The sequence below is a fragment of the Dunckerocampus dactyliophorus genome, chromosome 3 (genome assembly GCF_027744805.1).
Source record: "Dunckerocampus dactyliophorus isolate RoL2022-P2 chromosome 3, RoL_Ddac_1.1, whole genome shotgun sequence".
NCBI lineage: Eukaryota > Metazoa > Chordata > Actinopteri > Syngnathiformes > Syngnathidae > Dunckerocampus > Dunckerocampus dactyliophorus.
The window spans coordinates 13080125-13105614 of NC_072821.1; the positions used below are offsets into that span (position 1 = coordinate 13080125).

Consider the following 25490-nt stretch of genomic DNA (forward strand, 5'->3'; position numbering starts at 1 on the left):
AGCGGCCTATGATTAGCCATGAAAGGAGAAAGCCAACAGAACAAAAAGGGAATCCAATTAGTTGCAGATTCACTCTAAGTGCACTGTCTTTACAGTATGTCTCTGCTGTGGTGGTATGGATTACTGGGTTAGAGTGCTCTGTATTTAGACAGAGATGTTTCTAAGGAGAGAGATGACTGATGAAGGCTTTCGGTGGATTAGGTTCACTGGTTATACGCGTATACTCCACTGCAACAGACTGAAGCGTTTCTAAGATTTTGGGAGGATGACATGTTCTCTGAACCTGTAGAGATCTTTACAAGGATCTTCTATTATATATATGTCGTGGAATTGTTAGTGGTAGGTGTAATGGAATTCCCATGGCTGTAATTGTTACAGGGTTTTCCCTAGGATCTTCTGAAGCTGTGGTGGTGGGCTGCTGCATGGGACTGCCGCCGCTGTGTCGTACCGCTGCTGCATCTGCCATTTTTTTTACTAATGTTTTTTTATGACTTAATTTACTTATTAACTTATTTAACACTTTTCAACAACCAGCAGAACATGAACCGAAAACAGTGCAAAACTGTTGATTTAATGGCAAATTTGCTGAGAGCACGTACTCTAAGTGAGAGTTTAAAATGTTGAGCCTCTTTTTCATACCTATTTAGTCCGATCGTATTGTGTGACTATTTTGTACTATTTGACACAAAACTAAATTTAATTCGATGCCTGTTTTAGTGTAAAACTAATACATGGGAGATGAATTGTTCAATAATATATTTTTAGTTCAAAATAACACAATAAAACAAATAAAATAATGTCAATATTTTTGTTATACAAATGTGTCCTGTATAAAGAGTATAAATTCACGGTTAGCACAGGTGTATCCAACTTGCAGCACTATTAAAGCTACTTTGACCAAAAGAAAGGACAGGTGAGCTATTTTATGACTGCCAGCATTTAATTATACTTTTTTTACAAAGTACTCCACTCAATGTGCTCATTTGTCATTAAATGCTGGCGTCATGTTTGAATAGAAGTTATAAAACTACTAAGAGGTGAAGCAAATATTCTTTGGTGGGCTACCGCTAGCATATGAGCTACAGTACCTGTTGGAGACCCCTGTGATAGCATGACTGTCTAAAGCTGGACACACGACGTGTTTGTTGAGCAACTCAGATACACATCTAGTGTTTAGAAGACAAGCCATAAGTGTTATAAAGATAACAAGAGAGCAAGATTGTTAAGTGACACTTTTAAAAAGTAACTTAGCATGAATGTGATAACCACTTCTAGCTTGATTATCACATGATCTAGCTAGCTACCGCCAGAGAGGCACTGCAAATAGGTAAAAGACGCCAGAAAGTTGAATGAGATGGAAATGTGAGCGATCACACACGCTGGCACAGACAGGCTTCGCATGTGACAAGCTGTCAAGTGCCGACACGGCAGAGAGGCGATTCCGGTGCATGTTTTTCAACATAAAGCGCAGTGACGTATTTTAAGTTGTTTTCATTGTGGTCAATATGTGCGTAAATAATAAGCTATATATTCATATAGCACTGTCAGCATATGTAACCCGCCCTGTTTCGCACCGCCCGAGCTCAAACACAGGACCTTCGTAATGGGAGGCGAGAGCGCTGACCACACGGCCAAAAGCCCGGACTGTCGACCGCGTGCTCAGCGCAGCTCTTGAGGCAGAGCGAGTGAGGTTTACCAACGTACACTTGCACAGCCTCACAGGCTGGCATCCGTTACACATATACATTATACAATGTAGTACTTAACATCATTGTCAAGTTAATTTTTGAAATCTTCTGGCACCTCACACCCTGAAAACCTCATTTCATAGATTTTTATGAATTGATAGGTGGCATTTTCCTCAAAAACATGCTATCATTTCATGTGGTGATAACAGAACTTGTGAGGTCAACATGGGACAGAAATTGTTTGTCCTTTTATTTATTTTATTTTATTTTTTTACAAGGTTTTGTCAAAAGGTTTTTGTAGCTGATGAAACTGTAATCTCCACTACCACAGTCCAATTGTGCTATCATGCAAACTTTCTTATTCAACATCCAGAAGATGTGCAATGGGATACATTGTGGTTGTCTACGACCATGCATTTGTTGTTAAATAGCTTTCATCATGCAGCCTCTCATCTCCTGCACACTGCTTCAGTTGTTTCTCATTCCAGTGTTTTCTTTCTTCTCAGTCAATCCATCCCTTCACTTCTCACATCACCTAATTAGCCTCATTGGTCTTAGAACAGCTCTTCCTCTACAGGCGTTTATATGGGACAGTTTATATGCACACTATGCAGCCTCGTGGTTGTTGCGGGATGTTGTCCTCACACTCGTGCCCAGCAGTACTGCAACGACGCTTGTAAGAACACACGGGTCTGTTTCAGTGCTTCATTTGTGCAAAACAAAAAACGTATGAATGTCGTTTCACCGTAACATGGTCGATACCTGGGAGGATGTGTCATCATTCATGGGGAAGACTGAGTGACTGCACCAGAGCATGGATGATCAATGCACTGTCAGTGTTTAACATCAGTGTTTTAAAAAAATGGTGGATCCAAATAACATATCAAGGCCAGGAACCCTGCAGTTCTTTCTTTTACTATGAGGTGCGTTTTGTCCTCTCAGTTTATCTTACAAAAGCAGTACCGGTGTACTAAAACGCACAGATTACAAATAGTCTTTATTGAAAAACGTTGCAACTCAAATAATTTTTCATGGGATTCTTTTTCCTGATTATGTGGCACACTTTCGAGGCCACCTGTTGCTAGGCAGAATATGAGGGTTTTTACTTCTCAAAGCCACAAAACTGGAGCCACGGGCTTCTTTCTGGCCAGCAACAATTTGTGCAAAGCTTAATAACATCAGTCTCATTTGCCAGCCATGCTCACTAGAGTATGTTGTTTCCTTGGTAAGCTCCACTGCCCTATACAGCAGGGAAAGGACGGGGAGAGTTGGCAGGACAACAACCAAACTAACCAACACTATAAAGGATATGAGACCAGTCTTGTCAGCTCTCATTTCACAAGTAAATCACTACATTTTTTTTTTTTAACCATCTGCTGAATCGCACTGCTGCACTTCAAAATGAGAGAAATATGTGTTTGGATTCAGGATTTTTGCTCATATTTTCTTGCTCCTGATTGGTCAAGTCAGTTAATTATGTGGGGGTTGAGTTACATGGGAGCCACGCCTCCACAAATCGCACCTGAGCTCTTTTACACGTGGTCTATATTCATTCTTTTTGTAGAAAATGTTGCAAAAGTGTTGTTCATGGGAACATTAATGAAACATATCAAAAACTTGGACTAATTTTTGCGTTTGTTTTTTTTAAATCAGCATTTCTTCATTACTGCACGCATTTTTATTTCTTAATGACATTTGTGTACATCCTAAAAGTTTATATTGTGTATGTAATCTTTGTATATTTACATATAGTGTTTTCTGCTATAGTACGGGAGTGATGCCAACTACCAGCAGCAAATTCCTTGCGCCTAAAACTGGAGAGCTCCCCCACAAATCTCAGATTGTAACTCAAAACTTGCATCCAACAATGATGCTCTTGCCACCAGTTGGAGGGTGCATTTCTGAGCCTGCATGTTTGTGTGTGTGAAGGTGGTGTCTCAGACCGTCAGTTTGGTAGACCTATCCTGCTACAGTCTGGAGGCGCTGCCTGAGTATCTGTTCTACAGCCAAGATGTCACCCACCTCAACTTGCGACACAACTTCATGAACCTGCCGGGGCCTGGAGGTCTGCTCCACCTCCCCAGGTAATAACCTCAGCCAATCATCTGCTTGGGGAAACATGCAATACTGTGGACACAGTGGATGGATTCTCCTCATGCTCGTATTTTTGTGCGCTTTTTCTCTTTTTGGCCAACATCCCATTGGAGATTGGGAACTTCATTATTGTGCTTAAAGTTCTTTCAAGTCTTTCGTTTGATCAGTTCAATACAGTACCTGTATGTACATGCTTTCGTACTGGGCTCTTGTAGTCTAATGTCCATTACAGTGTTTCAGTAATGCATTGCAATAATATACCACTGCAAAACTCCAATCCCAATAATAAACATACTGTTATATCAACACTTTTTAAAGGCAGGTGTTGTTGCCCGTAAGTGTACAAGTCAAGTGGTGCCATTTAGAGCATGCCAAGGACAGTAAATAAGTTAAGAAAGTAGTAACACGTAATGTAATGTTCTCTCATCTGTAGGTTCTCTCAGTTGAAAAGCTTGAACTTGTCTCACAACCGTCTGGGTGTCTTTCCTGAATGTGTATGTGAGATCCGCAACCTCACTGAGCTCAACCTTTCCTGCAACAACCTCCGCACTGTCCCCGTGCAGATCGACAACCTCCAAAGGTGACACACACACACACACACACACACACATGCATATATAGAGCTCACATTGTCTATTCCCTCTACCGTACACTATATCTCTCTAGTGTTTTCTGTGTAGCACGTCAACTTGATAATATTCTCTTCTCCTTTGTCTTAATTTCTGGACTTGTCTTCTAGTCTCCAGACTCTGTCTTTAGATGGAAACCACCTAAGCTCTCTGCCTGCTGAGCTGGGTGGACTCTCCCAGCTCAGCAGTCTGGGGCTGTCCTTCAACGACTTCAATCACATCCCCGCTGTTCTGCAGAGACTGAGCGCTGTGGACAAATTGTCCATGGCTGGAAACCAAGTGGTGTGTCTGGAAGTGTGCACTCTGCTCTCTATGGGCCACCTAAAACACATTGACCTCAGGTAAATAAACATTTTTAAGTCTCTCTTCAGCCGTTATGAAGATATGGTTCCAGCTGTCTGATAACATACACTCACAGGACACCTCATTAGGTACACCTGCGATTTCAATAAGATCTACCTGTGTAGCTCTACCTGTGTTAAAGCAGTAGAAATTATACTGGTGCCTACTACCACAAAGCTTTTTACACCATAGCACCATCTACTGAAGCTGGGAAATCACTGCCCACACTTGGCCACGATGCAAGTAGACTTTAACAGCAAAAAGTGAAAGTAGACTCTAACAGTCAAAAGTGAAAAAAATCCATCCATCCATTTTCTATGCCGCTTATCCTCACTAGGGTCGCGGGTATGCTGGAGCCTATCCCAGCTGACTTTGGGCGAGAGGCGGGGTACACCCTGGACTGGTCGCCAGGCAATGGCAGGGCACATATAGAAAAACAACCATTCACTCTCACATTCATACCTTAGAGTCGCCAATTAACCTAACATTGCATGTTTTTGGAATGTGGGAGGAAACCGGAGTAACTGGAGAAAACCCACGCACACACGGGGAGAACATGCAAACTCCACACAGAGATGCCCAACGGAGATTCAAACCCAGATCTTCCTGATCTCCTGACTCTGTGGCCAACATGCTAACCACTAGGCCAGGCTTTCAAACTATCAAGGAAATGTGTTTTTGATGAGCTAACTAACTAATCAAGCAATTAAAACACAACTTGTATTGCTATTTAAATCCTTGTTGGCGGTAGTAATACCCGGTTTTTAAGTGACACTGTTCTCTCTGACAGCTTGTTTAATAATGTATGTATTTATTTTTTATTATTATTGTTTGTATTGTTATTTATTATTTATTGCATTTTTCCCTTTATTTTGAAAAAATATTACTCCATTGACGCTGTTCTCTTTGATTATTTTTTAATGTATGTATATATTCCTTTATTTATTATTTATTGCATTTTTATGGATTATTTTATTTTATGTTATTAATAATTGTGTCCACATGTTTTATTTTCATAACTATCACGGTTATATTATGATAATAGTAAAATTTAAAAAATAGAACATTGTCATCTTTGCGAAAGTCTCATGTTAGATCTGATGAGATTGTGTATGTGTACCTAATGAAGTGTCCGGCAAGAGAAGAGGGATTCCCCATCTCATCACCCTCAGTCATTCCTGTTTCCTGTTTGTTTATCTTTCTGTCATTAATGTCAAAAAGATAAACAGATAAACCTTTATCCTAACCCTCAGAAGGTTTTCCATTTCTCATCTAAATTTATTGGACATTTCACGATATATTCCCAGCACTGCATCCCTCTTCCTGCCTTGGATCTTCTTAGAGTTATGTGTACTTGTTGGCTCAGTGGTGCCTCTTGAAGAATTGCTGTGCATCGCTCATTGATTTTTTTTTCTTGCCCATATTTTTCACACTACCCCTGGACCTCTGCCCTACCACCCAGCCGGCCTCAACTACAGTGTTAGCATAGGGTGTGGGTTCAAAATGACCAACAAGTATAAGGTGCGTCTGTGCTAAATTAGTGAGCTGGCAGCACTCGTAGAAGAGAAGTTGTTAATTAACTACTTGGAAGGCATTTAGGAGAGAATCTTGTCTATTTAACTGGAGGTAGAAGGCAAAATGTGAGAGTCAAATTCAGCAAGGAATACAGTAAATTTAATGTCCCTGTATATTTATTGGATTCAATTGTACTTAGTTTGAACATTACAAGCAGTGTATGTCAATAAGCTTTCATTGCTAATTACACAATTAAAAGTAAAAGTAAAAAATGGCGTCTTTGATAGCCCACAATATTCAAAAAGACACAAAAGATATAGTAAATTAAAAATAACTGCAGAAGAAATAATTCAATTTTGGTGGCAATCAGAGGAATTACCTGTGGGGATTACTGGAAATTGCACAAACCCTGAAAAATAGCACCGGTAACTAAAATGGTCAACTACCTGTGCATCTTAAAGCATCGGTTCTCTAATGATTGTCTGCATTAAAATGATGAGATTTTAGTCTGCTGAAGCACACAAAAAACAATTTATATTGTAATGATAATAGCAATGCTTAAGAAGAAGACACAAAGGAATTCCAAGAAGGTCCTTATCCCATGCAACACACGTTACTTGTCTCTTGTCCAACACTCAATTTCCCACTGGAATTGACTAACAATGAACAATTCTGTCAATTGTGTAGAATTGCTTGTTGATTAGGTGACGTAGTTGTTTGCATGTTAGCCTCACAGACAGGATATTAAGGGTTGAAATCTCGGGGTGGTGCATCTCTGGGTGGAGTTTGCATGTGCTTGTGTGGGTTTTCTCTGGGTACTCCATTCTCCCACATCCCAAAAACATGCATGTTAGCCTAGGACACTCTAATTTGTCCATAGGTGTGAATGTGTGTGTGAATGGTTGTGTGCTATGGTTGGCAGTCCAGACCAGTCCAGGATGTACCCCACCTCTCAAATCAGCCGGGATAGGCTCCAGCTCACCTGTGACCCTAATGAAAACAAGCGGTATATAAAATGGATGAATGAATGATTGTTGATTAGTAGTGCAGTACTTGACTGTAACCAGCAAAGACACTGTTAATTCAGTTTCAAGTAGTCTGTGGTCAAAGTTAAAGACCATAATGTTGGCTAGGGAAGTTGAGCTAAGATACAAGTCCTCCAATCAGCATTAATCTGCTCAGTACAGATGTTCACATTCAGACAATCACTCAAGGACTAGTTCCCAATAACCTTTGTATTCCCTCTCTTACATACTATAGGTTAAATGGACTACGCTGTGTAAAAAGTGAGAGTCCAGAGCCAGTGAACCAGCTGACCCACTTGGACCTAAGGGACAACTGTTTGGACTCACTGGACCTCACTTCTGTGTGCAACCTGGAGACCCTCAGCTGTCAGCGCAATCAGCTGAGAGCGCTGACGATCAGCGGTTTCACCCTGCGCATGCTTCACGCCAGCTACAACCGTGAGTCCAAATCAGGGTGACTCATTAGCAAAGTTCAGTACACCTGCACAGTGGAATGAGATCCAAAGTTATCATTAGATTGTTCAGGTGTACCTATCATGTGAGTACTCTAAAGCACACTTAGTAATAAATCCTTCATATTCATCTTATTTGTCCACAGGCCTTAGTACAGTCAGTGTTTACCCAGTCCCAAACCAGCTGACACATTTGGATTTATCACAGTGAGTTCACACTGTAGGCCAATCCAATTAAACACAGGACAGTGAAAATATAACATTTGTATTTGCAGTAATGTTTTATACTGTACCAACTTGAGTGTGTGTGTTCGTGCATGTTTGTGTGTGTTGAGACAGAAACCTTCTGGAGTACCTACCAGACTGGGTGTGTGACTGCAAGAAAATAGAGATGCTGGATGTCACGGACAACCTCCTTTCTGAGCTTCCTTCCAGGTTATTGTTTGTGTTCGATGTTAAGCCATGTTTCCACCACCAAGCCTGTTCTATGCTCATCTGTGATTGGCCAGTCTCCATTTTGGAGCTGTGGCTTGGTAAAAGGTCAGTTGCGTCCCTCATAGTGACCACCTAGTGTCAAACTCGTGCCCTGGAGGGCTGAGACACTGCAGGTTTTCTTTCTGCTTTCACTAAAGCAGGTGATTTTATTGATCAACAACTCCTTCAATTTAAGGGAAGGAGCTCAACAATTAAATCACCTGCTGAAGAAACTGGTTGGAGAGAAAAGCTGCAGGGTCTCCCCCATCGACACATGCGATGTAGTGTATATCCAGCCTACTCCAATGGAAGGACACCAAAAAGTGCTACAGATCAGTTATTTTAGTAAACTTTGCAACTTTTGACAACTGCTTCATCATTTCTAACCTCTTAACCCCTACGGACTCTGGTACACGGGGCAGTAGGATTGCATATGTGTTGCTGTGGGAACAATAATCAAGGTATCAGTTATCATCATTATGTATTTTCCAAGTAGACGCACTATTCATTCTCTCATTGTAACTTAAGCCAAGGTCCAGAACAGCTTTGTGCATGTGGAGATCTTTTCCTTTGGGTCTTTGCCTCATTGCTGCTGTTTCTGTGTTGCTTTGTTCTGTTCTCGCTGACGTCTCTTCTGGTCTCCCAACAGATTGCTCAACAGCTTGAGTTTGAGAAAACTGCTGGCGGGGAACAACCACTTGCACAGAGTGCCTGACTTGCTGGACCACGTCCCCCTGGAAGTCCTGGACCTCCAGCACAACAAGCTATCAGAACTCCCGGAGAGTCTCTTTTTCAAGGCCTTAAAGTGAGCGTGCCCTCATGTTGAACTCATGACTGACATCTCTCAATTTGTTTATGGGTCAAATTTGTTCCATGATTGTTCTGAGGTGACAACTAATGTATTGTGTATGAAAGGGTTATGGCATAGATCAGTGTAGCATTCTAAACTGCAACGCGAGCACTATTTAACCGCCTATTTCCTGTGAGGTAAATCACTTAACACCCATTAGCGGTCGAAGCGCTCTAATGGACTTTTCTGTCTCAAATGCTGAGGCATAATAATTGGTGCATGATCACTCTGCTGGCCTCTTTTCTAAATGCTGCTTTTCCAGCCGGGAGAAGCTAAAGTCCAGAGTCATCCAGTAAACAAGCTGTCAGTGTGGAGACATTCCTTTAGTTCTAGAGTAGAGTCAGACATGCCCTTTTATTTAGCACGTATGGATCAGACAGAGACATGCAGTGGAAGCTCTTGCTTTAGATGATAACTTTTTTGACAAAGGAAACCCTCATTATTTGTATTTATTTGTTTATTTATTATGTTTAGACACTATGCTTATGTCCACAGTACAAATGGTTACTGATGTGGGTTATCTGCTTCTTAGCTAAAGGTATCCAATAAATTATATAGACAAAAATGTATATTCATTTGCATGGAAGTTCACCGAATACACTCCCAACGGACACTTTACTGGTTACAACTACATCTTTATACTTTCATAAGGTAACAAAAATATTAGATTTTATGACACAACGCAGTTGTAAACCACAATAATAAACAGAAAGTACAGTTTAAACATATCTGGTAAAGGATCTCAATAGATTGTGCAATTGTTCCTAATAAAGCTGCCTTTATCGTTTCCTACCTTCACAGCCTAAAACATTTAAATGCGTCAGCCAACGCCTTGGAAAGTATTCCTCCCAGTGGCCAATCAGACGAGAGTCTCAGCACGCTGCAGGAGTTCTACCTGACGAGGAACAAACTCACTGAAGACTGTGGTGCTTTGTTGGTAGGACATCACAACCTGAGGGTCCTGCATATCGCCTACAACCAGCTGCTGTCCTTCCCTGCCAGGTTTGTGAACTCAGTCACCAGCCACAACATTAGGTACACCCTCAGAATCTTATGATGACAGCTGTGGTCTCTATTTGTATGAGTTTAGCTGGTTTCTTGTTGTGTCTTTAAGTAAACTGAGTAAGTTGGAGCTGCTGGAAGAGCTCAATCTAAGTGGCAACCAGCTGAAGAGCATCCCCTCCACAGTGTCCAGCTGTAAAAAACTGCATACCCTCATAGCACACTCCAATCACATTACGGTCTTCCCAGAGATCCTCAACCTTCCAGAAATCAAGGTAAGACACCTTGGAAGAGGGATTTTTTTTTGGGGAGAGGGGTGTGGCCTCACGGGTCAAGCATCATTACTAACACACTAAATGTGGTGTATATATGTGTAGCTTGTGGATTTGAGCTATAACCAGCTCACTGAGATCCAATTGCCCGACTCGCTGCCACCTACCCTGCAGGAGCTGGACTTGACAGGCAATAGCAGCCTGATGCTGGAACATAAAACCCTTAATCTGTTCAGGTGAGTCGTGATGGTGGTTAGATGATTTACTGTAAACAGTATACAGTGGGGTGAAAAAGTGTTTGTCCCCTTCCTGATTTGTTTTTTGCATGTTTGTCACACTTAAATGTTTCAGATCATCAAACACATTTAAATATTTGTCAATGATAACACAATTCAACACAAAATGCGTTTTTTAAATGAAGTTTTGTATTATTAAGGAAAAAAAAAATCCAAACTTACATGGCCCTGTGTGAAAAAGTGATTGGGCCAACTTTAGCAGCAACATCTGCTATCAAGAGTTTGCGATAACTAACAGTCAGTCTCTTACAGCGCTGTGGAGGAATTTTGGCACACTCATCTTTGCAGATTTGTTGTAATTCAGCCACATTGGAGGGTTTTCAAGCATAAAATCATGCCACAGCATGTCAGTAGGATTCAGGTGAGGACTTTGACTAGGCCACTCCAAAGTCTTCATTTTGTTTTTTTTCAGCCATCCAGAGGTGGACTTGCTGGTGTGTTTTGGATCATTGTCCTGCTGCAGAACCCAAGTTTGTTTTAGCTTGAGGTCACGAACAGATGGCCGGATATTCTCCTTCAGGATTTTTTGGTAGACAACAGATTTCATGGTTCCATTTATCACAGCAAGTCTTCCAGGTGCTGAAGCAGCAAAACACCCTCAGACCATCACACTACCACCACCATTTTTTACTGTTGGTTATGATGTTCTTTTTCTGAAATGTGCCGTTACATTTATGCCAGATGTAATGGGACACACACCCTCCAAAAAGTTCATCTTTTGTCTCCACAGACCACAGAATATTTTCCCAAAGGTCTGGGGGATCATGAAGATGCCTTTTCCAGACTGATAGATCCGACTGATAGATCTAAAAAGTTTAATTTAAAAACTGCATTTTCTCTTCAGTTGTGTTGTCATTGAATTTCTTTGATGATCTGAAACATTTACGTGTGACAAACAGGCAAAAACATAAGAAATCAGGAAGGGGGCAAACAGTTTTTCACACCACTGTAGCTTACTATACATGATCTTCCTTTTTAAAGTCACATCACCACATTGAAGTTGGACCAAAAATCCACCACCACGGGAGATTCACAAAACGCCTCCGCTCCTTGGAGCCATGGCTACTCTGAAATGAGAGGCCAAAGGAACAAGTGAGTTTTTCTTTTCATCGCTGTTTTTATGTATGAGGGAATTACCCTTACTGACTTTGTATACAGCTGAATAAATGAATGATGTCGTCAGTGGTAAACCAAAAATAACAAAATCAAAACAGCATCTTCACAAAGGCAGTTTCTGTTGAACTTGAGCTCCAAAGCATCCTTATGTGTCTGGGTATACACTAAATCATTTCCACCAAGGGTCGCATACTGAAAAATGAAAGTATGACGGGACACTTTTACATTTTTTTAAACCAACCCATATAGATATGCAAAGACGTTTTTATATTTAAAGAAAAAAGAGCTTGCATTTCAGCTTTGCGTTATTGGTGACAACGTTTTATTTTTCTACGTCTTATTTTTTCTACTTTTTCTCCTTACATTACATTTTTTGCTTGTTCTTCCTTTTCTTTTTTTTTTACTAATATTTTTACTGAGTTCTTTTACCATTTTTCATGGAATATTATGTCTTTATTCTCATAATATTTACACTTCATTATCATAACATTATAACTTTTACACAAACTAATTTCCTTTAAATCGCGACTTTATTCTCATGTCACGACTCTGTAAAAAATAACTTATTTTTGTCATTAAAATTTCAATGTTATGCTATTTTTTCTCTTAATATTATGACCATTGTCCTAATATTTTGTCTTTATTCTTGCTCTTTTTTTCAATTTTTGCTCTTGTGTTTTTTTTTGTTTTCTTGTTTAATTGTATTTTTAGATTAAGCTGAAGGCCAACAAAAAAACAGCCGCTGGGCCGCACTTTGGACACCCCCACAATAAATGGATGATAGTATTGCGACACAGTTATGAATGAATTTAATGAATTAATCAGGGACTGTGATTTCCTGCTTTAATCTTAGTTCTTTGTCTTAAACATTTTGGAAAATATCATGGCTATAAAATGGTTCTACTAGTTTTGTGGGAACAGTTTGGGAAAGGCCCTTGTCTGTTCCCGGTGGACAAAGCAAGGTCCACAAAGCCATGCTTGGATAAATGGTGTGAAAGAAGCCCGTCAAACACTGTTGGGATCAACAAGAACAGAGATGATGAGCCAGCAGGTCCTCCCTCTCTCAGTAGTAATAATAATAATGGATTGGACTTATTTTCAAGATACCCAAAGCACTTTACCAGTACTGCATTAGTCCGGATCAGGAGCATATATTCAACATGTTGGACCCGACTGCAAAAATACACATTTGAATGCAGATCGTTTGTTTGCATCAGGTTGTGTGTGTCCGTGCTGGCCATAGACCGCCTTGGAGACAGTGTGGAAGCATGTTATGGTATCTTTGATGGCGACCGCAATGAGGAAGTGCCTCGGCTGCTTCAGTGCACCATGGGTGACGTGTTGTGCGAAGAAGTGCAACATTCCAGTATTGACAGTGTGTATATGAGCAATACCTTCCTAACCTCACACAGGTTTGTACAATTCAGATAAACTGTAGCATTGCTTCAGCACAGCTATTGTACTCTGTCTGACTCTGGTTTTGTGCTTGACTAATGGAAAAGGAAACTAGGTATGGCCGGGCAGAAACTGGGTGCCTCCGCTTTGCTGTGTTATATTCACCATGAGTCCTCAGAGCCAGGAGGCTACCTCAGTGTGACCGTGGCCAACGTGGGCACCTGCCAGGCGGTGCTGTGTCGGGACGGCCGACCCGTACCCCTCTCCAAGGTTTACAGCCTGGAGAACTGCACTGAGGAGATGGAGAGAGTTAAACTCAACAAGGCCATCGTTACGGAGGTAATTATCATCTTATTTAGGGCATTAGGGGCAGGTTTTTTTTTTACCCTGTGGACTCTATATTTCATATAGAACCAACACATGTAGATATGCTAAGACGTTCTATGTATTGCAAGAAAAAACTGCATCTCAGCTTTATGATATAGGTGGAAAAGTGTATTATTAGTGTGAGTTGTTGTTGTTGTTTTTTTCCCATTTCTGCTGCTGTTTTTTTTTTTCCAAAATATTTCTTGAATTTTCTTTATTCAATTTTCTTCTCGTAATTCTGACTTATTTCCTAGTATATTTTGACTTTAGTCCTGTAATACTGTGACTTCTTTTTCCCAACCTACTTTTCCAAAATGACTATTTTATTTTGTTTTGTTTGTTTCTCATACTGCTGATTTTTCCATTTTTGATGTTGTTTTTTTTTAGTTTTCTTCTTAAACTATATTTCTTGAAAGTGCAGCAGACTAATAAAAAAAACAGCTGTGGGCTGCGAATGGCCCCCGGGACCCTTGATATAAGGTGATTAAATTGTGAAACTAAAGTGGAAGTGTAAGTTTTCTAATAATCTTTATCGTGCTGTTTTATCTATCTGAGTTCCTGTTGGCAGTTTTTTTTTTATTAGCCGATAGGGCAATTATGAATCCTAACTGTTCTGTTCACGTGCCTGCGACCTAAAATGTGGAACCTGTAGAGTTGAACACTATCCCTGAACGACCTCTAATGTGCTCATATTTTGCAACAATTTTTCCCTTGGGGGAAAAATAGAAGTAGAAATAATATGTTCCAGGGTCAAACTGTCGCCATAATAAAACCTGTGTTGTCTGTAGGAGCCATTTTAACATTCATACAAGTGTAAAAATAAAGTAAAACATTAAAAACAAGGGACCATCCAGTCGTAACACTTAAATAAAAGCATCATGCATGGTGTAATGAGCTGTTCCTCACACTTCTCCCTTGTTTGCATTCTAAAAGGAAATGTAAAAGGAAGTAAACCCCTAAAAAACAGTCTATTCCCACAGTCTTACAGGTTTGAATGCAACATTAGAGGCATATTCTGAATTGTAGGACCACAAGGACATTCAATTTTAGAATTTTCATTGTATCTAAGTTCTGACATTTTTAATAATGAATTATTTGTGTCTGAATTGGAATTAAAAAAACATATTAGTCAGTAAGAGAGAGTTTTCCTGGCATGTGGCCTACTTACTTTTGCCGTTTAAAAAAAATCCACTGTGTTGAGCTGTGATTAAAAATGTCTGATGTATCATTATCATTAATGTTTGGCTACACATTCAAAGCCGGCCATGACTTACCCTGAGGGATTTTCTGTTTTCTAGGATAACAAAGTAAGCGGTGTGACATGCTGTTCCCGCCTTCTGGGCTGCTCTTATCTGTCCCCCTGGGTGATTCCGAAGCCCTGGGTGCACACGGAGCCGCTCTCTTCCCACGACGACTTCTTGATCTTGGGGAATCGAGCGCTGTTTGAGCGGGTCTCCTACCAGGAAGCTGTGTGCACCGTTCAGGCCGTGCGGGATCCGCGTGCCGCTGCCAAGAAGCTTTGCTCGCTGGCTCAGAGCTATGGCTGCAAGGATAACATTGGAGCTGTCGTTGTGGCATTGAACATTGCTGAGGACAGCTGTACCTGTGAGGCACCAGTCTACACCGCTGAAATCCGGGGTCCTCCTCCTGTACCTTTGTCTGTGTCCATGACGCCAGCCCCTAGCGACACAGCCACCCTGTCATCCACTAGTGGTGTGGTCTCAGAGTTCAACAGTGAAACATCAGCATCAGAGCTGGGCAGCGAGGCGGGTTCCACTGCTTCTGATGAACACCCATCCTCAGGAGCCGCTCCCCGCCCAGAGAGACGGTGTAGCCTCCATCCTAGCACGACTCTGTGTGGGATCATAGTCCCATCCTCGGTTGGGCTAGTAAGCCACATGGGTGTGTTCCAGCGGCAACCATCCTGTGTCACATTCTCCAGCAACCATTCTGACAACGGCTTGGACAGTGACGACGAGACTCCTCTGGAGGGCGTCATTTCCAATGGCAGCAAGTTAGAAGTAGAGGTCGACATTCACTGTTGTGCTTTCCAGCTGCGGTCAGGGGCCCCCGAGAGCACCAAGGACACTGACCTTGAGAAGCGAGGTTGCGATTATCCTAATGGGAAGATGCGCAGACAGAACAGCGTGGTGGTCTCTACAACAAACGGCTGCCTGTTGGCGGTTTGTGGAAGAGAGATCGCCGACCTCAAAAAGTCACCTTCTACATCGAGCTTATTTGGGAAGAAGCTGTCCAATGGTTCTGTGGTGGTCCCCGAGGACAGTCACAATCTCATCGAGGTGGCCCTGGAAGCTCCTAAGAAGAAGTCTGGTTATTTCACTGCACCGGCGCAGCAGGACCCCGAGGACCAGCTGATTGTGCCTCCTTGTCTGGAGCAGGAAGTACGGGAGCAGCTAAAAGGCCAGAGCCCTGTTGTCTCAGGCCCCTCTGCTACATCCATACCCGCTTCCTTGAAAGACTCAGGGTGCGATCAACCCCACCCTCTTCCCTTTGCCCCCAACATGGTGCCAGGTCCTGGAGCAACTCCCATCATAAAGCAGGAGGTGTATGACACTGCCCTCTAAAAAGGCAACACAGCAAAAGTTGGCTGCAATGCTGTTATTGTGCCATCCGAGGGAAGCAAAGGACGTGCTTCTCTTTCTATTATGCGACCAGGACTCCACTTTGTGATGTAATGTTGTGTGAAATGAGACTGAAGCCTCCTTTTACGTGGAAATTCTTAAAATGGTAGAGCATTTACAGGATAGTGTTGAGTGCGGGTCATATTCTTCTTGATAAAGTGCCTCTTGCAGACAACTCAGCCTCCCATGTTCCCAGGCTACATGGCTGTTTTAGAATAGACCTTCTTACTTGCAATGCATTTGAACGAAGGACGGTGTGTCTTAGAGACCAACCCTGGCACTGCTACGCTTCATCTTCCTGTGTCTTATATAGGGAACTCAAACAATACAACCACCATGCATCACATACTGTATAACCACATTTCCACTTAGTGATACGGTTCAGTTCAGTTTACCATAATATGGTTTGTTAACAGTAAATACTGATCATGGGGATGATGAGGGCTTCCATGTGTCTGGCTATACACTCTTTTGGTACCGTTCCACTCTGGTTGGTACGCCATACAGTGCAGTATGGTAGGTTATAGTATCACACCGGGGGGAATCCTCACTGGATTTGTAGTTGTTTGTCACTTGTCAAATACTGTATCATAAGCAATTGGAGGACGCCTGTCGGGATACGTTGTGGTTGTCGAGTATCCATTTCTCCTTTTTGGTACTCGTCACAACTTTTGACCATGGTAACACAAAAAAGTCGCTTACCAAACTGTGCCGATTGGTGGAAAGCAAACACTGAAGATAACGGCCTCGCAGAAAACCAATGGCAGGATTTGATTTTGCGTAGAGTCTTCTTCATAGAATGCACACTCCGAACAAGCGCGGGTGTTAAGATTGTTCATTCATATTCGGAGCAATGCATCCTGACTATACAGTAGATGTCAAAAAAATATAAAATAGTATGAAGTCATTCAACTGCGCAAAGCTAACGTGAAGGTGAAATTTGATCACGCCGCAATCTGCCATGGTGTGTGTGCCTATCTCCTTGGAAAGTATGTAGGGACACGTTTTTCATCATTTTGTTGGTTGCTTGACCTAAATTTCAGTCAAATGAATCTATGGAGGCATGATAATGATGTGGCATTTAGAAGGACATGCAGTGTTTTATGTTGTGTGTCTCTGCTGGTGCAAATGCAATATAACAGCGCGTCTTTAAAGTGTGGCACAGTGAGACTCCCCTCAGAGATACAATTCTCCCTTAAACATCCTTAAAAAAAACATTTCCGGAGCATCTTTTGTGCCTTTTTCGGCTGACTCCAGACTCTGTTTACTCACCCGCTGTAGGAACTAAAATTATGTGTATTTTGCTTTCAAACATCACTGAAAAAAGTTTTTTTCTTTATTCTTCTTAAGCTGTTGTCCCCTTGAAGCCTTCGGCGCCTCACACTTTGACAACGGCTGCTATATGATAGACAGAGATGCAGCTCATGCCCCTTTTTGGCATATTCTACGTGATCATTTGAATTGTCAGATGGATGTGACTCCTTGTTCATGGTGCCAAAAGAGATTGATGTGGCCAAAGTCAGGTAATTGCACATTCCAATTCTGTCTTGTGTTGCCTTTTATTGGTTGTGCAGTTGTGGCGTTCCATAGTTTGACTTTTCAGTGTTCCCTTTTCGCTTTAAAGTGTCACTGCTCAGTATTTGTTAGAAGGAAAAGGAGCCATTGTTTGAACTCCACTCAAGTTGCGTTATTGTCTCGGAAGCCTTAATCGATGTGTCTTTCTCTTGTTAAAGTTGTGTCTTCTTTTTGGATTCAATCGTAAATAGGAAAGCACTTTGTACTAAGCTTAGTATGTGATAGAATGTGGTCATCATACCGTGTGCTTGACTTATGGTGAGGTCCATACAGGAAGAAAGAAAGACATTTGCATTGTTTTACTCTATCATGCATTTGCTTACATATGTCCTCCTTGTTTTCTTATATCAATTGCATTTATTATCCGTACAGCATATTTATTATTCTGTTCATTTTAAAACAACACTATTTGTATTTTTATGTGATTTACAAGGTGGGTGCTGGAATGAGGCATGAGAAATTTTAACCAGGGAGGGGTGGGGAAGAAGGAAACTGAATTTATTTAAAAACGCCACTCAAGCCCAACAGAACACATCACTCCTGACTGGATTTATGGGCTTATATGACATCTATCTAAGAAATAAAAATAACAGCAAAACTAATACTACACTAATACATTTGTTTCATTTATAAGCACTTTCCAGGACACTCTGTCACCTTACAAACACATCAAAAACAATCAATGCATTAGCAAAGGAAGCTGCAATACTAACGTGATACACATATTATATTACAGTATGTACCAAATCACACAGATGTGGTTTTTTTTTAGGTAGTTTTTCAACGTGTGGAGAGAATCGATGCTACATGAAGATTACTGGTACATAAAAAGATTTCTTTTAAAAATGGAGCGCAGTAATAAACTCTTCTTTGGCTCTGCCTTTAGCCTGTTCTTCACCATTAATCACTACACGGCGCACACTGTTACGTGCAGTATATTGCCATATTTGCAGAACCTAAACTTACAAAAATCTCTTTGTTAATGTGTCTTGACACTGATGAATTGAATGTAGATGTGTGTATGTGTGTGCGTGTGTGTCGTTTGTTCCTTATCCAATGCCTGGGCTGCATTGCACAGCGATACATTCTCTGCTATTATAGTTATATACTTTTATACAAGTATCTCTGTGTCCCAGTCAGCACATTTCCATGACAATGCGTGTGCATGTACATACTGTATATGGACTCTATGTGTAGATACAAGAGGGCACAGGGTCGTGGAGTACACAGTACAGTGCATTGCTGACGATATTCCCTTTAATTCTTTAGTGGAGCGGGTCCATAGTAGTCTTATTAAAGCCATGTTGCACCGGAATAAAAGACTGCAGTATGAGCTGTTTTAAATATTGCAAAACCAATGTATTAATGTTGCAAAATGTCTTGTGTGTGTGTTTGTGTGTGTAAAATGAAGCACATGTGCACTAAGTGTATGCATGTTGTCGTGAAGACACTTGGGGTGTCAATCATGTGACCAAAGTGGCCATTGCTCAGTCTCCGGGTTTCTTTAATTACGTTATTGTCTAGAAAGGCTCGAGTCTGTTTTGTTTTTTGCTAACGCCAAGAAGCTGATGTTTATTTTTGTATACATCATTGCAAATGAATAATTCCCTCTCCACTACAGAATTTCAATTGATGGGGTCTCATTCTGGTACTGAATAGTACTAAATATAACTGTATTTAATGTTGAAAGCATGCCCTCAATGTCAAGATAGAAGAAATATATATATATATACATATATATATATATATATATATACAATATAATCATTATTTGTACACAATGGAGCATATCTGGACTTTTGTTTTGTACTCTAGCATGCAAATTGCTGCTGCTGTTTGTTCATTTTAGGATTACTAATTAGAGAAGACCTTCTGTTGAGAAAAATGACTAAGAGAGAGTGAAAGATGGCCGTTATTTTATTTACAATGCTGCTAAGTAGCAATAAAACTTTTTACTGTGAATCTTTTTGTCTGACGTCAAACATTTAATGATCATTTCATACTAATATCGTGCATTTTTTGACATTCGTATGAGAATTGGATTGGTTGGTGGTTGTTTATACGAAAATACTGTAACCCTGAGCAAAAATGGGTTTAGAGCTCTTGAATACAAGCCGTTAATCTGCCATCTGTTGGTGAAACTCAGAATGACAGCTCGAAGTAATGGTTGCAGAATTAAAAGTATTTGTGGGTTTCCATTTCCATCCATCCATTTTCTATACCTCTTATCTTTATTAGGGTCACGGGGGTATGCTGGAGCCTATCCCAGCTGACTTTGGGCGAGAGGCGGGGTACACCCTGGTCTGGTCGGCAGCCAATCACACATGGAGAATTTAGAGTTGTCAATTAACTTAACATGCATGTTTTTGGAATGTGGGAGGAAACCGGAGTACCCGGAGAAAACCCACGCACGCACGCACGGGGAGAACATGCAAACTCCACACAGAGATGCCCAAGCGGAGATTTGACCCAGGTCTTCCAGATCTCCTCCTGACCGTGTGGCCAACATGCTAACTACTCGGCCACCGTGTGGCCTGTTTACAGTTGCAGTTTTTGAAATGAGTTCATTTTATTCTAGAAAAGGTAGCTGATAGTATAAAAGTATGTGAAAAGAACATGAAAATGCCAAGAGATAAAACATTCATAATAAATTCAGAGTTCAGAAAGTGTATAAAAGATCCAATGAAACCTGTGCCATCCAGTTTAATCGGCTTAAAAACGGTCATCTTGGTTAGTCTTCTGTTTCTTCATCTCCCGCACTTTTCGGAACGCTCTAACGGCCAACACGGCACCAAAGAGAAACACAAGGACGCCCAGCACGCCAAAGAGGCCCCCGGCAATGTCTGCGCCATGAAACTGGCACTCGAAGCCCTTGTGACCTTTGCTCTTGTACATCTGCTCCCTCTCCTTGCAGATGGGGTTGTTGTAGTTGTCCTGCAGCTTGATGAAGAAGAAGACCAGCGCAGCTATGTAGCCCAGGCCGATCAGCAGGTTCACCAGAGCCTCCCCAAGCAGTACGGGTGGATAGCGGTAAGGCACTCGGAAAATCCCCAGCGCCAGCATTGCCAAAGCGTAGATCATTACAACCCCGCTGCACGCCATTGCGAAAGCGTACGGAGGCCTCTTGAGCTCATTGAACAACTGGTCCAGCTCCATCACTCGCTCTGCTTCGGCACCTTTAAAGGCACCGGCTCCCCCAAAGTGATAGTGGTAGATGCCGCCCAGGCTGGCCAGGTTACGGTAGCCTCCATTGTTGCTGTGCGGCACGCCAGCGCAGATGATGATGAGAAGATTGACAAAAACCTCCATCAGCTGGCAAAGACCTGGAAGACACATGAGCATCAAAACATGAACAAACTAAATTATGAATCATGTGGTTGATCAACGTCTATCCATTTTCTATCCTACTTATCTTTTTTAGGGTGAACTGGTGCCTACCCCAGCTGACTTTCAGTGAGAGGCGGGGTACACCTTGGATTGGTCACCAGTCAGTCATAGGGCACATATAGACAAACAACCATTCACACTCATATTCACACCTATGGGCAGTATAGAGTCTCCAATTAACCCAGGGATGTCCAAACTTTTCTAATCTCCGTTTGGGCATCTCTGTGTGGAGTTTGCATGTTCTCCCAGTGTTGTGTGTGGGTTTTCTCCGGGTACTCCGGTTTCCTCCCACATTCCAAAAACATGCATGTTAGGTTAATTGGCGACTCTAAATTGTCCATAGGTATGGATGTGAGTGTGAATGGTTGTTTGTCTATATGTGCCCTGCCATTGGCTGGCGACCAGTCCAGGGTGTACCCCGCCTCCTGCTAAAAGTCAGCTGGGATAGGCTCCAGCACACCCCCGTGACCCTAGTGAGGACAAGCGGCGTAGAAAATGGATCGATGTCCAAACTTTTTTCACCGAGGGCTGCATACTGAAGGTGCCACTTTTACATTTAAAGAAAAAAAAAAACAGCCTGCATCTCAGCTTTGTGTTATCGGTGACTTTTTGATGTTTTTTTCAGTATTACACAAATTTAAACTTTTGTTTTATATATTTTAGTCTCATAATATTATGACTTTAATTTCATAATTGGATCGTAATTTATAACTTTTTCCTAGCCTAATTTTCCAAAAATTGCAACTTTATTGTTTTGTTTGTTTCTCATATTATGACTTTTTTTTCCTTCAATTTTCCCACTTTATGCGATTTCTATTCTTAACATCATGACTTTACTCTCTTAATATTTTGTTCTTATTCTTGTAAACTTACTGCTGTTTTTTTCTATTTTTACTATTGGTTTCTTTAGTTTTGTTGTTTAATTATGTTTTTAGCATGTGCCAATATCCAATTCAAAAAATGTTCTCCTTAAGTTATACTTTTTTGCTATTTTTTAAAAGAAAAAAATGCCTGCATCTCATCAGTGACAGTGTATTATTAGCAATAACTTTTCCTCATTATGTTACACTTTTTTTTTGCTTTTTTTCCCCCAACTTTCTTCTTATACATTTTTTCTCGTAGCATTATGACTTTATTCTCATAATATTTTGACTTTATTATTGTAATATCATAAACTGCTCCCAACCTAATTTTCCTAAATTATTCTTTGTCTTGTTCCTCAAATTGAAAATGTTTTTCCTATTCATTTTTCAACTTTATGCTATTTTTCTGTTAATATTACGACATTGCTCTCTTAACATTTCATCTTCATTCTTGTAAAATTGCTGCTCTTTTTCCATTTTTGCTGTTGTTTTTTTATATTTTTATTTTATTTTTTTTGTATTTTTAGAACGTGCCAAGATGCATGTTTTTGGTCTAACTGTGCTGCCCCGGTGACATAATTTGAATCATACTTCAAGCAAAAGCGTTCCAGTTTATGGTCGAAATTACAGTCATACAACTTGCCTCTCGTGGTGAGGATGTATCTGAGATTGTAAAGAGCTTCTCTGTGTTGTCGCTCGTAATACTCCTGCTCAGAGTGATACACAGAAGACCGTTCATACCTGTGAAGAACACATGGGATCATCTTCTCCACAATGAACAACGTAAGCAATAAGATCCAATACAATAGCTGCATAAAATATCTCTTTATGAACAATGGGATTTGTAGTACTCTAACAATATTTGTATTATTGTGGTTGGAGTTTGTAGTGGTGTACAACTGCACTTAATAATACTGGGTATAGTGTTCTATTTTGTAAGGATCTACATCAGGGGTGCCCATTACGTCCATCGTGAGCATCGTGAAGGTAGTGTGGGTCGATCGCGTGTGTCACCCACATCATAAACGTCACTTTGTAGAACAAATGTCTCCAGCAACACGGATATACAACTATCATCTTTATTATTCCAATTATGGATAAACTAACTCAGCGGTGAGATAGCGATATCCATAACAAAAGTTATACGTTCACATGTGGCGGCTAGTTACAGTATGTAGAAAAATAGTGAATAGTTCGATGGCTGCGCTTCGCGTCCTCAACTCCACTATAGAAATGTGTGTTTTCTACACTTCCCTTTTGAACCTACTATTTCATGATGTCCATTTCATGTGCCCATTGCTGAAACCTTTTAATACGTTGCCTTGACTTCAGCTGCATTGTCTTTTGCATAATCAACGTTTGCTAACAAATGCTAACTGGACGTAATACACGAACTGTGTGCATACATAACTGTTTTCAGTGACATAATACTCAGGTTATGTACACAACTAGTGAGGAATTATGTGTAATTATATGTATTGCCATATTGAATTGGATTGAGAATTATTGCATGATTGCATGAAACTGTGAGTGTGAAATACCAGACATTAGTATTTAATATAGTAGTTTGTTATATGTTTCAGAGGTAGATCTTTTTGACTTATAACTTGCATGCTGAAAAAGTGTGTGCATCCCTGATACACATGTACAATGTACAGAAATACTCGTATTTAGAAATATACTCAGTAAATATAAATGTATATATATATATATATTCTATGTTTATAGTAGGAGGTAGATCTTTGGGACTTGGTCATTTTCAAAGCAGCTCGCAAGCTGAAAGGGTGTGAGCACCCCTGATCTAGATCACTTTCTTATAGGTGAAGTCATGTTGGTCTTCAGAGCACATGTAGCTGACATAAATCAACAGCGCCTCTGCTGGTCGCAGCCAAGTGGTGCACCCTCATAATCAGTTCAACACAACTGACAGAATTCCTAACAACAAATGAATCCGTTATCATGGTTAAGCCAGCACATACGTGTGTAAGATGGGCATGTTATGTTGTTACTCACAGTGTTGAGGGTCCTTGATGGTGGTGGTCTCTAAAAGCAGGTGTCTCTTTGTGAGAGCCACTTGTCGTGTCCCTCTGTCTGGATCTCCTGTCACCAGCAGAGCTTCTGTCGTCCCCAGCTCTTGGTTTGTGGTTGCGAGCTCTGCTGTCATACTTGTGCGAATGATCTGCACTATCCTTATTGTTGTACTCTCCATACGCATCAGTCCTCGGATGGTTATGATCCCTTTCTGGCATCTTCTTCTGTCTGGCCGGAAAAATTAAATTAAAGATATAAATTCTAATGCAAGGCCTTTCAAACAAAACATCAGTTTGGGGAATTGACACAAATGGTTTAGCGAGGATCAATAGCCGGGTGATTACACTCAACCATGCAGTCTAATTGGTCAATAAGGGACATAAGCGCACGGGCCACACCATTAGGTACACCTGCAGTGACATCGAATACAAGACTTTGTGTGAATCAAACATTCTGTCTTACAAAACGCTCAGGTTCGATCGACACTGTCAGAGTGGCGTTAGCTTAACAATATGTTTCCTATTGTGGTTGTAGTTTGAGTGGCTTGTAACTTCAAAAGGCATTGTTATCGTTGTAAAGATGTTTTATATAGGATGTTGAACCATGACAATGTGCAGGTGTACCAACTGATGTTTCTAAGCAATTCTAGCTCGTGTAGCACATGCACGTCGCACATTTGCAATCCAATCTTATTCGAAAACATTTGTAGTGATCGAGCGTGTGTGATTTTCCATTTGCATAGTTTTCAAGTCGGACTCGTGTGTGTGACGGCAGCCTTGTGTAACACAAAGCTCAATGTGAAGGTTTCCTACCTTTGTGTGTGTGTACAGTACACTTTTGCCCGTGTCCTTTTCCGATTACGGAGGAAAAAAACAGTTCCGGTTTGGGCGACTCACCTGTTGTGTACCACACCCACTGTTTGTTTGCAAAATAACGATTTTAAAGGTGCACAATGTGTGCTGTGCTCGCGTATTTTAAATCCAATGCCTATACTTCGGATTGTATTACACTTCTGTTTTGTTTGAGAATTAGGCAAACGCGTTTGACCCACATTTAGCTTCACTCCGTGTCGTTACACATTATGGTTATTCTAAAAATGCTTGCATTTATTAAAATCCATTTAAACCCTAAGTTACCCTAAGTTGTAAATTAGTGTCAGTAAATGCACCAAAATCATACAAATGTCATCGCACATGGTCTACATTTGAAGTAAAGTTTGACGTTATAGTATACTACAGTTACTCCAGTGCTTCCGCTTTACAGTCTTATTTGCCTTCAAAATAAAAAGTCATTAAACTTTAGCTCAAGTTCTGGGTGTTCTATTACCATATAAAATAGATTTTGAGTAGAGAGTTGTTAATAATGGATACATAAATAAATAATGGCAATTGTTAGCGTCAACATAAAGTGGATTATATCGGGTTGGGGGCTTTATTATGAAAAATAAAATAGCCCCAAAACGGAAGTATCTGTTGT

The 25490-nt window shown here is 40.8% G+C and overlaps 2 protein-coding genes across 5 annotated transcripts in view; one reads left to right on the top strand and one right to left on the bottom strand.

Annotated features, from left to right (window-relative positions):
* Positions 1-19930, top strand: part of phlpp2 (PH domain and leucine rich repeat protein phosphatase 2) — a 43158-nt gene extending 23228 nt beyond the window's left edge. For 2 of the 3 annotated variants that reach the window (XM_054771185.1, XM_054771186.1), the window contains 14 exons: positions 3618-3772; positions 4216-4362; positions 4522-4752; positions 7529-7731; positions 7892-7952; positions 8085-8180; positions 8869-9024; positions 9871-10071; positions 10184-10346; positions 10449-10579; positions 11621-11731; positions 12973-13167; positions 13258-13489; positions 14815-19930. In XM_054771185.1, coding sequence (XP_054627160.1) covers positions 3618-3772; positions 4216-4362; positions 4522-4752; positions 7529-7731; positions 7892-7952; positions 8085-8180; positions 8869-9024; positions 9871-10071; positions 10184-10346; positions 10449-10579; positions 11621-11731; positions 12973-13167; positions 13258-13489; positions 14815-16101 — 3369 coding nt within the window. In that variant the 3' untranslated portion in view covers positions 16102-19930. The remainder of the gene's footprint in view (positions 1-3617; positions 3773-4215; positions 4363-4521; positions 4753-7528; positions 7732-7891; positions 7953-8084; positions 8181-8868; positions 9025-9870; positions 10072-10183; positions 10347-10448; positions 10580-11620; positions 11732-12972; positions 13168-13257; positions 13490-14814) is intronic. The other variant, XM_054771187.1, reaches the window with a different exon arrangement.
* On the bottom strand, positions 18216-25078 carry marveld3 (MARVEL domain containing 3). Of its 2 annotated transcripts, none has more exons than XM_054771189.1 (4): positions 24827-25078; positions 23997-24238; positions 22627-22724; positions 18216-21056 (listed from the first exon to the last, which is right to left on the bottom strand). In XM_054771189.1, the coding sequence occupies exons 2-4, from the start codon at positions 24230-24232 to the stop codon at positions 20446-20448; spliced, it is 945 nt and encodes a 314-aa protein (XP_054627164.1). In that variant the 5' UTR covers positions 24233-24238; positions 24827-25078; the 3' UTR covers positions 18216-20445. The 2 variants fall into 2 exon arrangements, with proteins under 2 accessions (XP_054627164.1, XP_054627163.1); XM_054771188.1 differs by having other exon boundaries at positions 23997-24242.
* Between the last annotated feature and the right edge of the window lie 412 nt (positions 25079-25490).